Here is a 13,279-nt window from a genome sequence, read left to right as displayed (position 1 = left end):
CTTCATGCACATAGGATCACAGATTCCCGCAACCTTCTTTGCACCTGTATTTTCTGTGCTTCCTTCAGTGAGACAACGAACACCCCTTGGTCTGATTCAGTGATCACTGGGAACAGCTGGCTTGTCTCCGGTGCCTGGTCTCAAAGGTCTCTGCTCAGGATTGTCCCTCTGAGCCCTATTTGGCATTAACTTGTAAGCCGGGCTAGAGCCTCTGGGTCACACACATCGAATATTTAGCAATGATCTCAACCAATCGCATCAGAACTTCTAGGCATGGAGCCCAAGCACCAGTATTATTAAAAATCTCCTAAGGGATTCTAACGTGCAGCCAGGGTTAAGAACTATTGGACTAATGGAATCTGGAGTTGTATCACTAGGAACATAGTGCTCAGGATCAAGGAGGTGAGAGAATGATCTATTATGAGCTGAAACATTATCAGGCCAGGGCCTCAGTCTGAAAGGATGGTGATGAAACATGTCCAGAGGAAGGCGTTGGGGCTAGAGAAATTATATCTGCTGAGGGAGGTTGAAGAGAGGAAAAGGCTCAGACACGGGGGAAAGACTGGGAACAAAGGTCAGAGACCCTCTGTCTCTGAGGGCTGAGATGTATCTGCCCCATGAGATCCTGGATGTCCTGTGTTCTAACAAGAACCACCTCATTAGTAGTGAAATAGTCACCACTATGAACAGAGGCAGGGGACTGCCACAAGGTAGAGGCTGAAGGGAAGGCGGCCCAGAGCGGGTGGGAGAGGAAGAGATGACCACAGGCTCCACCCCTGAGGTCCCTTTAAGCCCAGCTGGGGGCTGGAATTCCCAGCACCCTTCCTGCCCTATCTAGAATCCCCACTTAGTCGCCCTAAAGTGTTCTTTGCTTGCTCATTCTTGCTGCCACAGAGACTGGCTAAACAGGCTGTCTGAAAAAGTTGGCAACTCTACCAACACTTAACATACACAGCCCTGTGACCCTGAGGTCCCACTTCTGGGGCTCCATACTGTAGAAACTCAAGCACAAATCTGCATTATTTGTATCCAAATTATAGGAACTGGCAAAATATATTCTAGAACAGCAGTACTGTGAGATACTATGTAGCCATTCAAAAAGAATGAGGGATGTCTTTGAAAGAAGCTAGACACAAAATGGTATGGACTGTAGGGTTCCATTTATAGGAAATTCAAGAACAATCAAGGGGTGCCTGGGTGGCTCAGTCCGTTAAGCTCAGGTCATGATCCTGGAATCCCAGGATCCAGTCCCACACCGGGCTCCCCGCTCAGCGGGTAGTCTGCTTCTCCCTCTGACCCTCCCCCGTCTTGTGCTCTCACTCTCTCTCAAATAAATAAATAAAATCTTCAAAAAAAAATACATATGGTTTCAGTTTTATAGAAGTGTTAGCCTAGGGAAAAGTCTAGAAGGATAGCAAACTCTTAATAGTACCTCCCTCTGTGTGGGGGGACTGGAGGTGAAGACAACCACTCTGTACATTTCCGTTGTTAAATAACAAAATTCAACCGAGTAAATCTGAAGATCTAATGGGCTTTATTAAATGATTCAGGCCACCAAGCCAGTAGAGGGAAGCTCCCAGGAGTTGTACAAAACGGAAAGTTCTTATAGGAGGGTGGGGCAAGAAAGTTTTTGCAAAAGGATAGTTCCAGGCAAGGCCACTTTCCCTGGGCAGGGAAAAGCAACAGGAAAAGCCAGGGGTCTTATCATGCAGATTACCTTCCTTTGGGGGATGGAGAAGGCCCACATGGCAGATTATTGGCGACCCTACTAAGAAAATCCCTATAAGATGGTATTTCTGGGCGACGTCGAAAGTGCAATTAGATTATATATTAAGTCCCAGTGTAGGAACTTGGCCTAAGCGATGCCATTTTGGGCCTGTGGTGTTTTGTTTGTGTTTGCTTGTTAGTTTAACACCATATTGTTTGCATTTGCAGTGTTCCCACGCATTACTGCACGCAGTCCTCCGCTCCTGCTTCTCTGGGAGTGCCCTGCACTTGGAGGCCCGGGATTTTGCTACTTGGTGCAAACCTTGGCTTCACATTTTAGTTTAAGACTTGGGCTTTGCAGAAGCCCCTGGCAACCAACCTGGGAAGGCACAGTTCCTGCCCATACTGAGCAGAGGCAGAGTGCTCCGAAAGAGGACAATCAGGATGGCTCAGGGCCCCCAGCCCTGCTGTCTTCACCCCCATCCTAGGCTCCTCCCTCTGAGCAATCAGATCCACTAACTGGTCTTCACAGCCCTGGTTACAAGTGCTCCTGGAGGTGAATTCCGGTCACACCTTGAGCCAGCCAGGCAAATGAACCCTTGCTCTGTCCCCTCTTTAATATGGATGTGACACCTGCAGGCTACAGCTTGTCACACTGTGAGAATTATTTCTCCATTAAAATGCAGAAGTTGGAGCTTTGCCCAGGAAAGGCAGCTAAAAATACTGCTCTCTGGGGCACTTATCACAGGGGACTTAGTGGCCACCTTCCTTAGCCCTCAGCCCCCGGGAAAGTACCCCCACCTGCCGGGTCCCTCCTGCGAGCATTTGATCCAGTGTCTGAGGCTTATCCTGGCCCCATCAGGAAGAAAAAGCACTGGTTCCCATGCCTCTTTTATAGATAGGCAAACTGAGGTCACTGCGCTCCATCTACAAAGTCACCTAGGGAGTAAGAGAGTGCAGCCCCGACAGCAGGGAAGAAAAATAACCCCCCGCATGCACCCCGCACTTTATAGTTTGCAGCATCTTCTTACCCACTGTCTTGTCCAACCTTCAGACAGATCCTATGAAACATGAACCACCGTCGACCCCACCTGGCAGGTAGAGTTTAGCCCAGTGGGGTAAGCAACATGCTCAAGGGTGCAGGGGGGAGGAGTACAGGGCAAAGGCAGAGCCCCAATACAAGTCTTTTGATTCTAAAATCCACCCAGAGCACCCGTAGTGGGACTTCAAGCAAGGTGACCGGTCTCACTGCGGGGCCATGAGCTTTTATAATAGGCACTCTGGTTTGTAAAGAATGCTGCATACATTTCAGGGGAGGACTCAGCGCCCTACTTAATGGATAGGAAATCAAGGGTCAGAGGTATGAAGGACTCGGTCACAAGTTAGCAGTGGAGCTGGGAACAAAAGTCAAGTGTCCTGACCACCCCCCCCCCACTGTCCTGCTGCCCCAGCGCCTTGTCACCCAGGGGCAAATGGGCACAGTATGCTCTGCAGGCTTCCCCATCCCTGAACCCAGGCCCCTGGAAACCTGTTTATCTGCCACATTCACCCCTCTTCTCAGTCTTTGGAGGTGGAGGATGGTGAAAACCTCAGGTCTGTTTCTTATATAAGAAAAGTAAAGTCCAGAGAAGCTAGATGCCCTACTCAGGGTCACAGGGCAGAATGAGGTCCCGGACCTGGATCTCTGATTCAAGTCCGGTGCCCATTCCACGGCGCGAGCCCAACACCAGCATGCAGAGCTCCTTCCCTGGTATCAGCTTCCTACTAGGGCTCAGCTTCCCCATCTGTAAAATGGGGTGCTAGAAGTGGCCCTAAGCAAGCTCAGGATCCGAGCCTCCCAAGATCAAGAAATTAGGTGGTGCTTCCAGGAATGGGAGGAGCCAAGCCTTTCTGGACAGCCAACTTCACTTTCCCAAGGGGGAAACTGCGGCCAGGGAGGGGCTGCATGGCCACAGAGACCCAGCGACTGAGGGGTGGCGAGAGGGAGGAGACACAGGCATGCCCGCTCTGGCCTCAAATGTCCAGCAGGGAATCCGTCCTACCCAAGTCCTGCTGCCCAACCTGCTTCCACACACTTCTCAGAGAAAAAGCTTTCTACAAAGCCATTTATTTTTCCCAAAATACACCCCCAGTTAACAAAATTCCTCAGAGTCCCACATTTAAATTAGGCATGCCACCTCTTCCGTTCCCTGGGGAAGGAGGAAATGTCAGCGGGAGGACATCAGAAGCGTTCCGGAGGCCGGGGGCTGGCGAGAGACAAGCCAGGAGGTGTCCTCCCAGCTCCAGAATAGCACCATGGCGGGGGCTGAGGGGCTGTGTCCCTGTACCCTCCTGGCCCTGCCCCGTCCCCAGGCTTCCGCTACACTTCTGCTCTCTGGGGTTCGGGGTGCCGTGGCCGCCTGCCCACCTGCTCACACCTTGAAAGACTGGAAACCATCAGATTCTCCGACTGTAGCAAGAGGCTCTGCCCCATCTCCAGGTTTCTGCCCGCACCCCTGCTCTGGGGAGGGATTAGGGATGGCCTGGGCATGAGGTATCCAGGAGGCCGTGGGCACATTGGAGGGGTACTGTAGGGAGCCGGGCAGGAGCCCCTCACAAGGCGCAGGCCGTGGCAGGCGGTTGTCTGTCTCCTCGCAGTTCCCCAGTTGAAGGACAAGCTCCTTAATGGAGGGCCCTGTCTTCTCACAGCGGGTCCCAGGTACCTAAGGTAGTGCGGGCACCCCGTGGGTGCTCGGTGAACGTGACTAGAGTGGATGAACAGAAGGACAGGAGGGAAAAGCGGAGGGCTACAGGCTGACCCCCAGGGGGCCCACGCAGACCCCCAGAGACCCCGTGTGACCAGCACATGCTTCCCACGGGTAGGCAGCCCCAGGGCACAGCCCAGAGCACCACGGGAGAGACTGGGCGAAGGGAGGTCCCTATACGTCCCAGCACAGGTGTTGGTGTGTCCCTGCATGCCCGGGGAAGGGCCCTGGCTTCACTTAGTGATGGGGGAAAGGCCAAGGCGGGGGCCAGAGGAGGGGAGGCGGGAGGGGAGATGCCTGTGGCCTCAGGAGATGCTGAAGCTGCAGTGTCCCTGTCTGGGAGACGGGCTTACGGCGGGGGGAGTGGAAGAAAAGGCTGAGAAATGAAAACTAGTGTATCAGAGCCACTGGAGAAAGAAGGCCAGGGGTGACTGCGTATCCTGTCTTTGGAGAAAGAAGACAGAGGATCCGTCTGAATATTGTGTCCTGCGGAGAAAAAAGAGGCAGCCAGATGGTCCATGCAGCATATCCACTGGAGAAATAAGGCGGTGGGGTGGTGTCTGTATTATGTCCATAAGACACAAGACAGCAGGGTGGTTTATGTGTCGTGTCACTGGAGAAATAAGGCAGCAAGACTTGGGAATCACGTCCATCGGAGAAAGAAGGCTGTGGGGTGGTCTCTCTGTCCTTTGGAGAATGGGCAGACCTGCCCGAGTGGGAGCCATCTGTTGGGGGCAGGGCTCACACTGAGGCCCCGGTGCAGCCAGAGGTGGGAGCCCCCAGGCCGGAGCAGCAGCTCCCTGGTCTTCGTGGTCAGGCTATTTCTTGTCCATCATCTGCATTTCGTGATGGAAAGAAAAAGTGGGGGAAAAGGCATTAAATGCAGGAGTTGTACTCTTGGGCGTGCTCCAGAAGCCCAGGCGCATGCTCACGCACTTCCGGGTGGGGAGTGTGTGTGGGGCTGGCCGCAGCGGTCTGACTAGCAGCCCCTGGGCTAAGCACTGCCCTGGAGGCCCAGACAGACGCCAACACAGGAGCTGGGCATCAGACAGACCATGAGGCCCCTGAGGGAGGCTGCCTAATCCCCACCAGCCTCTCTCTCCAGCCCCATGGCTCCCCCGCCCCACACCCCTCCCAACCACTTTCCCTGGCACGCTTGTCCCCTCCTACCTCCCCCTCCGTCTCCCTGGCCTGGCTCCCTCCCCTCCACTAGCAAGAAATCCTTTCCAGCTCCCCTTCCCATGCTGAGTTCCTCTGGCTCTTGTCTCCACATGGGGGGCACCAGTGGACTGGCCCCGCTCCACTCCCTGACCTGGGGGAGAGTTTCAAAGGAGGACCAGGGCATGTGTGACCCCGCCGCTTCCTCTCCCATTCTTTGGGGTCTGTCTGTCCCAGAGGAAGTAGTCCTCCCTTCTGGGTGCCGCCTCTGTACACATGCAGTGTGACCAGAGACTGGAGGGCCAGGCTGCCCCACTGGGAACGGGACTGGGAAGCCTGCTGCACCCCGCACCCATGCCATTCTCCCAAAGCTCTCTTCTAGAACCGAGCTGACATTTTCCTCTCCATCTGCTCAATCCTTCCATGGCTCATTTGGTTCAGAGCAACAAGGAGGCAGATAACTTGTCTCTACCCCTCCAGACCCCAACATAGGCCTCTTACTGCCACGGAACATTCTACAGCATTTGAAGGGCCTTGCTTTACAGAGCATCTCTGCATTTGTCACCCTGCCTAATCCTCACCACCATCCTGCAAAGGAGCTGTGCATTCCACAGATGTGCATTCCACAGATGTGCATTCCACAGATTCCTGGAAGGTCCAAGGCAGGGACTAGACCCAACGTATCCCTCCCGACGCCGGGGCCGCTTTCTTCTGCACAATGCTGCCTTCCCAAAGCCCTCTTACTGCCTTTCGTGAAAGTCGGAGTCTATGACCCTCTCGTATCACGTATTTTGTGCAGGCTTCTGAGGGCCCCATTGCCCGCCCCCCCCGCCGCCGCCCCTGCCTCTGGAAGTTTCCTGAAGATATAGGGCCTACGTCCTTCCCTTCTCCCCTAAATGTAGGGACGAGCATCCAGGAATTCAGGGAACGTTTCTTTCCTGACAGGGACACCCAGGCAAGCTGAAAAAGTTTCCATAACCTTTAGCAACCAACTTTGATTTTCTAGGTGGAAGCCACTGATATCGAGCAGCAAGTCTGCATCAAGGAGTGTTTTGTTCCAAATACACACACACACACACATTTCCCCAGAAACCCGCACACACAGATGTCGCTGTGGTTACTTTCAGTAAGGAAGAATCTCAAACTTACTTCCAACCAACCACTTCCTAACGTAACCACTGATGTTACAGAATATGAATAACGATGATTGTTAACATTTACTAACTGCCTACTACATGTCAGGAACGTGGCTGACCAGCCAAAAGCCATATTCTCTGGGCTCGCTGGAGTTAGGCGTCATGTGACTAGGTCCAGACCAATGGGTGGAAACTGGAGTAACAGGAGCTATTTCTAGTCAAGCCCTAGAAAAAAAACGTTCCTCCCTGTCCTCCCTCCCCCTTGCTTCTGGAGAAGGCATGGGAGCTGGAGCTCCCTGGATGGAAGCTCTGAGAGGAAGAGGGCAGAAACCAATAAATGGAACCTAGCTCCAGGACATCAGTGGCCCTCAGATCACCTATGCTTAGAATGTTACAGGAGAGAGAAATAAATCCCTGTCCTTGCAAAGCCTCTGTCACATCTACATCTGCTTAGAGCAGCTGGGACCTTGATTACTCCACCCCCTGCCATGCCGCCAGGGGAGAGTCAAGGCTGCGCTCCTGGGGAGGGAGCCTCAGGTGACCTGTGAGCAGGTGATGATCACCCCACCACCAACGACCCTCCCCAGCTTCCTGCACACAGAGGTGCCAACACACAGAGACAGAATCTCGAGCAGCACGTGTCTTTACCTTCTTTGTTCTCAGAGTGTTTCAGAGGCCGCAGGGCTGCAAAAAAAGGAAGGAGCACACAGTGAGGGAGGGGGACCCGTGGAAAGTGGGGGGTCAGGAGTCAGGCAGAGGGACAGAAGCCAAGGAAGAAGTGAGGTCTACATGGACTGGGAGAAGTTGGGAGGATGAGGGCAACCTCCCAGCCCCAGGGAAGGGGCCCTAGGCTGCTGTCTCAAGGCCCAGCTCCACTCTGTATCCTGTCACCCCTCTCTCTGGGCCTCAGTTTTCCACATCCGTACAATGGGAACAGCTACCCTGCCCTCCAGTGAGCCAGAGATGCAGAAGTACACCGAGCCTGCGCCGCAAATAAGAGTGAAGTAAGAAGCCACAGGAGGCTGCAGCCCTTCCCAGGTGGGCCTGGGGTCATGCAGAACGGAGACTGAACAAATCTCTAGGCCGCCCTCCTCTCCCTACCCCCTCCGTCAACTACATCTGCCTCCGAGCAAGAAAAATGAGGCCTGATCCCAGGGCTGTCTCCACACCAAAGGCAGAGAGTTAATTGGCATCATTTACAGCAGTCCCCAGGTGTCAGTCTCCTGCTCTTCCTCCACGGGGGTGGGGAGGGGACCGATGTCAACTGGCACCATCCCAAATGGCTCAGCGGGAACCTGGCTCTCCCAGCCCAGGAGCCCCAGGAGGGAGGGCAGTGAGGCCTCCAGTGGCCACGAAACACCAGCGCCGTGGCACCCACCCCAAGCTAGGCTCCAGGTTGATGTTTCCAAAGCACCATGCCCTTTGCAAACCACCTGTGTGTCCAGTCACTCGAAAGAGCCTCTGGTGCCATCAAGACAGGGCCAGCATAACATTTTACAGAGGGACACTGAAGCCCAGAGCAGCAAAGCACTTTGACCAAAGTCACACAGCCTCTAACCAGAATGCGACTATCTTAAATTGTTTACCTATTAACAAGACTCCAAGCTATCAAGCATGGACCAGGCACCAGGGACGGTACTAGACCCTTTAAATACATGATCTTATTTAATTAAACCCACACAACCTATGAAGGAAGACAGTTATTAGGACGAAACCAAGACTCAAAGATGATGAAACTGAGGCTCCGAGAAGCAAAGTGACTTGCTCCAGGCCACTCAGCCCACGAGCGGCAGCTGGAACTTAAGCCCAGGCTGCCCTGTCCCCTGAGCCCTCCCTCTTCCCCTAGGAAGCCACCAGACCCCACAGTTCGGGGTCACTCAGAGTGGAGCTGGCCCTGGTAGAAAGGTCAGGTAGGCGGGAAAGACGAAGCAACACCTGAGAGGGAGTCGGGGAGATCCACATCCAGGCCTAACACTGAGCAAAGACTGGACTCATCCGGGCAGGAGGCCACAGCCCACAGAACACACTGCATCCAAACCCCAAGCAAATCTGGCTCCTCCGGATCCTAGAGAGACCCTAGAGATCTCCCTGTCCCTGCGTCCTTCCCTCAGCCAATAAGGCCAGCTCTAAGATCAGGCTTACCGGTCTTGGATCCCTCTCCATCCCCATCCTGGTCCTCAGCACCTGGAAGACAAGGACTCAGTAAACAAGACTTTCTCAGCCCACAGTCATTCCTGCACTTCTCCACCTGGGAGTGCAGGAGGCAGGTAAGCAGGCTGAGTAGGCCTGGCCTGCGCTCCGGATGTTGGACACAGGGTCGGAGCCTGAGACCAGCACAGAGCAGAGCCCACCCCTCCCCCAGCCAAGCACCATCTCCTCACCCCTCCAGCCAGCCACACCCACCGACCCCATCGCTCCCCCATCCACCCACTTACCAAGCCCCCCTACCACCAGCCTCCAACATGAGCACCACCCACCTACCTGTGCACCTGTCCTTCTACCAGCCCCCCTGCCGCCTGCAGCACAGACCGCCACCCACCTATCTGTCCCTCCTCCTCCACACATGCACCCTCCTTCTCGACGCCCAGCCAGCTCCCACCTCTGACCATCTACTTCCATGTTCACCCAGGGAAGCCTCTGTGTACCCACCTACCACCCACCGGCATCATCCCCCGACTCACCAATGTGTGCTCACCACCCACCACTCCCCCGAGTTGACACACTTCCCAACCAAGCTCAAACCGCCCATCTACCAAGGTCAACTCACCACCTGCCAATCACCAAAGTCAACTCACACTGATCCCAACCCAGCTAATGGCAGCTCCTTCCAACTCTGCCCACTGGGAAGCAGACACACCCTCACACAGGGACCCGCACACCCATGCGGCATTCACGCGTGTGCACGAAATTTCCACGCTCTACACCCACGCTGCTACATGCAGACACCCTCGGGTGACTTCCACCCTCACCATCACACTGCAGCCCCACACGTCCACCACTCACTTGCGGTCCCACTCCTACGCACACTCAGCCTGCCATATTCCCACCCTCCGAGGCAGGCTCACACCTGTTCACACATACAAGACACATTCAGCATCAAGGCCACACACACACCATCAGGCCCCATGTGCACACTCAGGCTGATGCCACAGACACACCAACATACCCAAAGACACGTGTGTGTGTGCACACCCTCTCTCCCTCACCTGCATTCTCCTCCTCACAGCTCTGCTTGATCTTTCTCCAGCACACGAAGGCCAGGGCCACCAGCAGTGCGACAAGACAGACAGACAGCCCCACGGTCACCCACAGGGCCTCAGGGGGGAAGGTCATGGGCTGCCCTGGGAGGAGAAGTGGGGAGAATGGGAAGAGATGGTCACACATGAACCCCGTGGCCCTGAGGACTGCACACCCTTGGCCAAGAGGTGTGAATAGGGAGCTCCCACCCTCACTGGGCTCCAATGCTATTAAGAGAGCTCACTGAAGTTCCCACGCCACTCCCCCACACCCCAAGACACATCCAAACCCCGACACAGCCATGGCTGGTGTGGACGTGCCTCAACTTGGCAGGGGTGAAGAGTCTGCAGTTGATGATGCTCTAGAACCTTCTATGGCTCCCCACTGACATTTGAATAATGCTTCAGTCCTCTCAAGGACTTCTATTATGTGGCTGTTCCTTCCCCTCCCCCAACCTTTCTTTCCATGTCCACCTCAGGAACCTCTGCTCCAGCCAAGCTGGTGAACTAACCATTCTCTGCAGAGACAACTGACTCCTTCCAGCCCCCACGCCATTGCTGTCAGGTTCCCCTACTTAAAAAAATGCCCCCAAATGCTCACCTAGTTTAAGGTTCACCTCCTCAGGAGGCCCTCCCTGACTCGTCCAGCCCTGCCCAGTGACATCTCCCGTCCTAGAGATCGGGAGTCAGCAAATTATGGTCTGCAAGCCAGATCTGGCCTGTGGTCTGTTTTTGTACAGCCTGTAGGCTAATAATAGTTTTTATATTTGTAAAGGGTTGCAAAAAAAGAAACAGGAGGAGCAGAAGGGGAAGGAAAAGTGGCAGCAGCAACCAAGATCGTATGTGGCCCACAAAGCCTAAAATATTTACTCTCCAGCCCTTTACAGAAAATGTTTGGGGAGCCCCGCATGTAGATGGGGGTGGGAGCTGAGGGTGCCGTGGTGAGGGTTCTGGGTTTACCCAAGAAGGGGAGACTTGCCAGGGGAATGTTTCCGTGAAGCGCGGCAGGCCCGTCTGTTAGCTATCTCGCAGCAGAGGGACGGGCTCAAGGCGCCCGCACCTGGGTCAGGGCCAGCCGCTGTCCTGAGCACGCCAGCCAGCAGTCCAGGCCCTGGGCCCATGCCAGGTCCCGGGCAGAAAGCTTGGGGACCTCAGATCAAAAAAGAGACAGCACCGCTTTCCTCTGCTCTCTGCGGACCACGAGGGCCCAGGGCAGCAGCGGCAGCCGGGGGGCTAGCTGGTTCTGCAGAAGGCTGCATCAGGGCAGACAGCAGTGCCGGGAGAACCTTCGGCCACAGAGGCCCCGGTAGGGACGCGGGCATTTGCAGCAGATGTTCCCTTGGCCAGCATGGCTGGCAGAGCTGCCGCTCAGGACGTTGCAAGCAAAGGGACCCGTCACCCAGGGGAGCGGGGGAGGACAGCAGCTGACACGAGGGGCCAAGAAGGCCAGTCCAGGAAGCCCGTGAAAGAAAAACCCCTGGGGATCCCGGGTGGGGATCCTGCAGCAAAGGAGGGAGCAGAGCCACAGAAATACTCAGGAGGAGGGAGGATCTCCTTCTGTGTTCACCCCCTAAATGTTGTCAGTGCCTGGAACACGGGCCAGACTTGCCCTGGAGGAAAGAGCGGGGCTCAGGCCGGGGTGTTGAGGCTCCATTACCAGCACGTGCTCCATAAAGCCCCCTCCATGCACAGCACACTGGACGTCACGAACCTCCAGCAGGTGTGGGAGAGACCAGGCTGGAGGACTGACATTCTGAATCCCGGAATGTTTTAGCAGGCACAAAGCTGCCTGAAGCGAAATACAGGCCAAGGGCTCCAAAGTAGGCCAGACCTGCTCTTACGAAAACAGGAGGCTGGGTGGTGGGGAGGAGAGAAAATTAGGCTGAGAGGCTAAAGGTTAGATTCTGGTCCTGGTTCATCTGCTCACCGCCCTGGGTGAGTGTAGAGGCGCCATGCACCTTCTAAATGTAAATGCAAACTATTGCATTTACCGTTTATCCAATTTTCAAAGAGGTGCCTGGCCCCCCAAATGGAGCCACTGTGCTAGTCTGCAGACTTGGGAAAGTTCTCTCTTCTCTCTGGGCTTTGGTCTCCTTATCTCTGAAACAGAAGCACTTTAAATGTTAGCTCCTAAAGTTTAAACTTAAAGTGTTTTTCTCTTAGATGGGGTAAGCGTTCTCCCTACCATTCCATTTACACCCATAAGCCCTTTCTGCACAGTGTGGCAAATACCCAGTTCGGCCCCAGGTGCAAATGATCACAAAGTCCACTGGTCCTTCAAGGCTCTCTCAACTCCCGCCTGTCCCCGGAGACTTCTCCCGACTGCTCCTGCAGCCCACTTCCCTTCTCAGAAAGCTTCCCTTTCTCTGCCGATCTCACTCTACCTGGTACTTCTTATTCTCTCTGGAAACCTACCAGGTGGATGGAAGTCATGGGAAGGGAAGACAGGACAACCCGACAGATAGACCCTCTGTCCTGACACCAGAGGATGTGGGGAGGCCCCTGGGAAAGCTCAGTGGCCCAGGGAGAGGAACTGAGGAGAAAACCTGATGTCCCAACACAGATGGAGACTGCCTCCCTTGGCCTGAGTGTGGGCCTGCGCCCTCTTCACACCTCCAGGCACAAGGAGCACCCACTGATACGGACAATGCAGGAAGGGAAGGTGTTTGGGCTGGGATCCCAAACCAGACCCCAACCAGATTGAGGGAATTGCCAAAAGGACGGCATCAATCTGGCGTTTGACCACAAGGGGGCAGCAGAGATTCCCCCAACTGCTGCCTGGGTTGAGCGCTCCCCTCTAGAAGAGCTGACACCGCCCCGGTGAGGGTCGGGACCGACCACCTGGACATCCCCAGCTGTCTCTCAGGGCCTCAGATCAGATGGTGGCATGGACACAGCAACAGCTTCCCATCACCTGGAGGACTTCCGGTAGGAAAGCCCTCGCTCACCATGCCGTCTGCTCTAGAACTCCCACCCCCACCCCCAGATTCCCGCAGCTACTCCCGCCTCTGTGTAAGAAGCACAAGGACCACCTAAGGTGCTCTTAGGAGGGCCAATATTACAAATGACTCATATCAGCTCCTTAAAGCAAGTCCCTCAAGGACTTCTTGGTGGAGAGTTTGAAACACCTGAAAGGTCAGGTTTCTGACCACCCAAACCGACCTAAATTCCAACTCAGGGTCTAGAAAAAAGGCAGCGGCTCTCTTCGTCTCCCCAGCGGCTCACCTGCCGCCTGCCTACCTGTGATGGTGACGGAGCCATGAGCGTCCTGCCGCAGCACAGGGTTGCGCACCAGGCA

The 13,279-nt window shown here is 55.0% G+C and overlaps 1 protein-coding gene across 1 annotated transcript in view; it reads right to left on the bottom strand.

Annotated features, from left to right (window-relative positions):
* Positions 1–3,798: 3,798 nt before the first annotated feature.
* CD276 (CD276 molecule) overlaps positions 3,799–13,279 on the bottom strand; it is a 26,253-nt gene continuing 16,772 nt past the window's right edge. Inside the window, exons 5-9 of the mRNA XM_081831881.1 lie at positions 13,222–13,278; positions 9,952–10,086; positions 8,888–8,929; positions 7,394–7,429; positions 3,799–5,287 (exon numbers count right to left, since the gene is read on the bottom strand). Of these exons, the coding sequence (XP_081688007.1) occupies positions 5,265–5,287; positions 7,394–7,429; positions 8,888–8,929; positions 9,952–10,086; positions 13,222–13,278 (293 nt within the window). The 3' untranslated portion in view covers positions 3,799–5,264. The remainder of the gene's footprint in view (positions 5,288–7,393; positions 7,430–8,887; positions 8,930–9,951; positions 10,087–13,221; position 13,279) is intronic.

The sequence above is a fragment of the Leptonychotes weddellii genome, chromosome 9 (genome assembly GCF_054177405.1).
Source record: "Leptonychotes weddellii isolate Sample4059 chromosome 9, ASM5417740v2, whole genome shotgun sequence".
In the NCBI taxonomy this organism is placed as follows: Eukaryota; Metazoa; Chordata; class Mammalia; order Carnivora; family Phocidae; genus Leptonychotes; species Leptonychotes weddellii.
The sequence above is the reverse complement of the archived record's forward strand: the minus strand, read 5'-3'. Positions and strand labels throughout refer to the sequence as shown.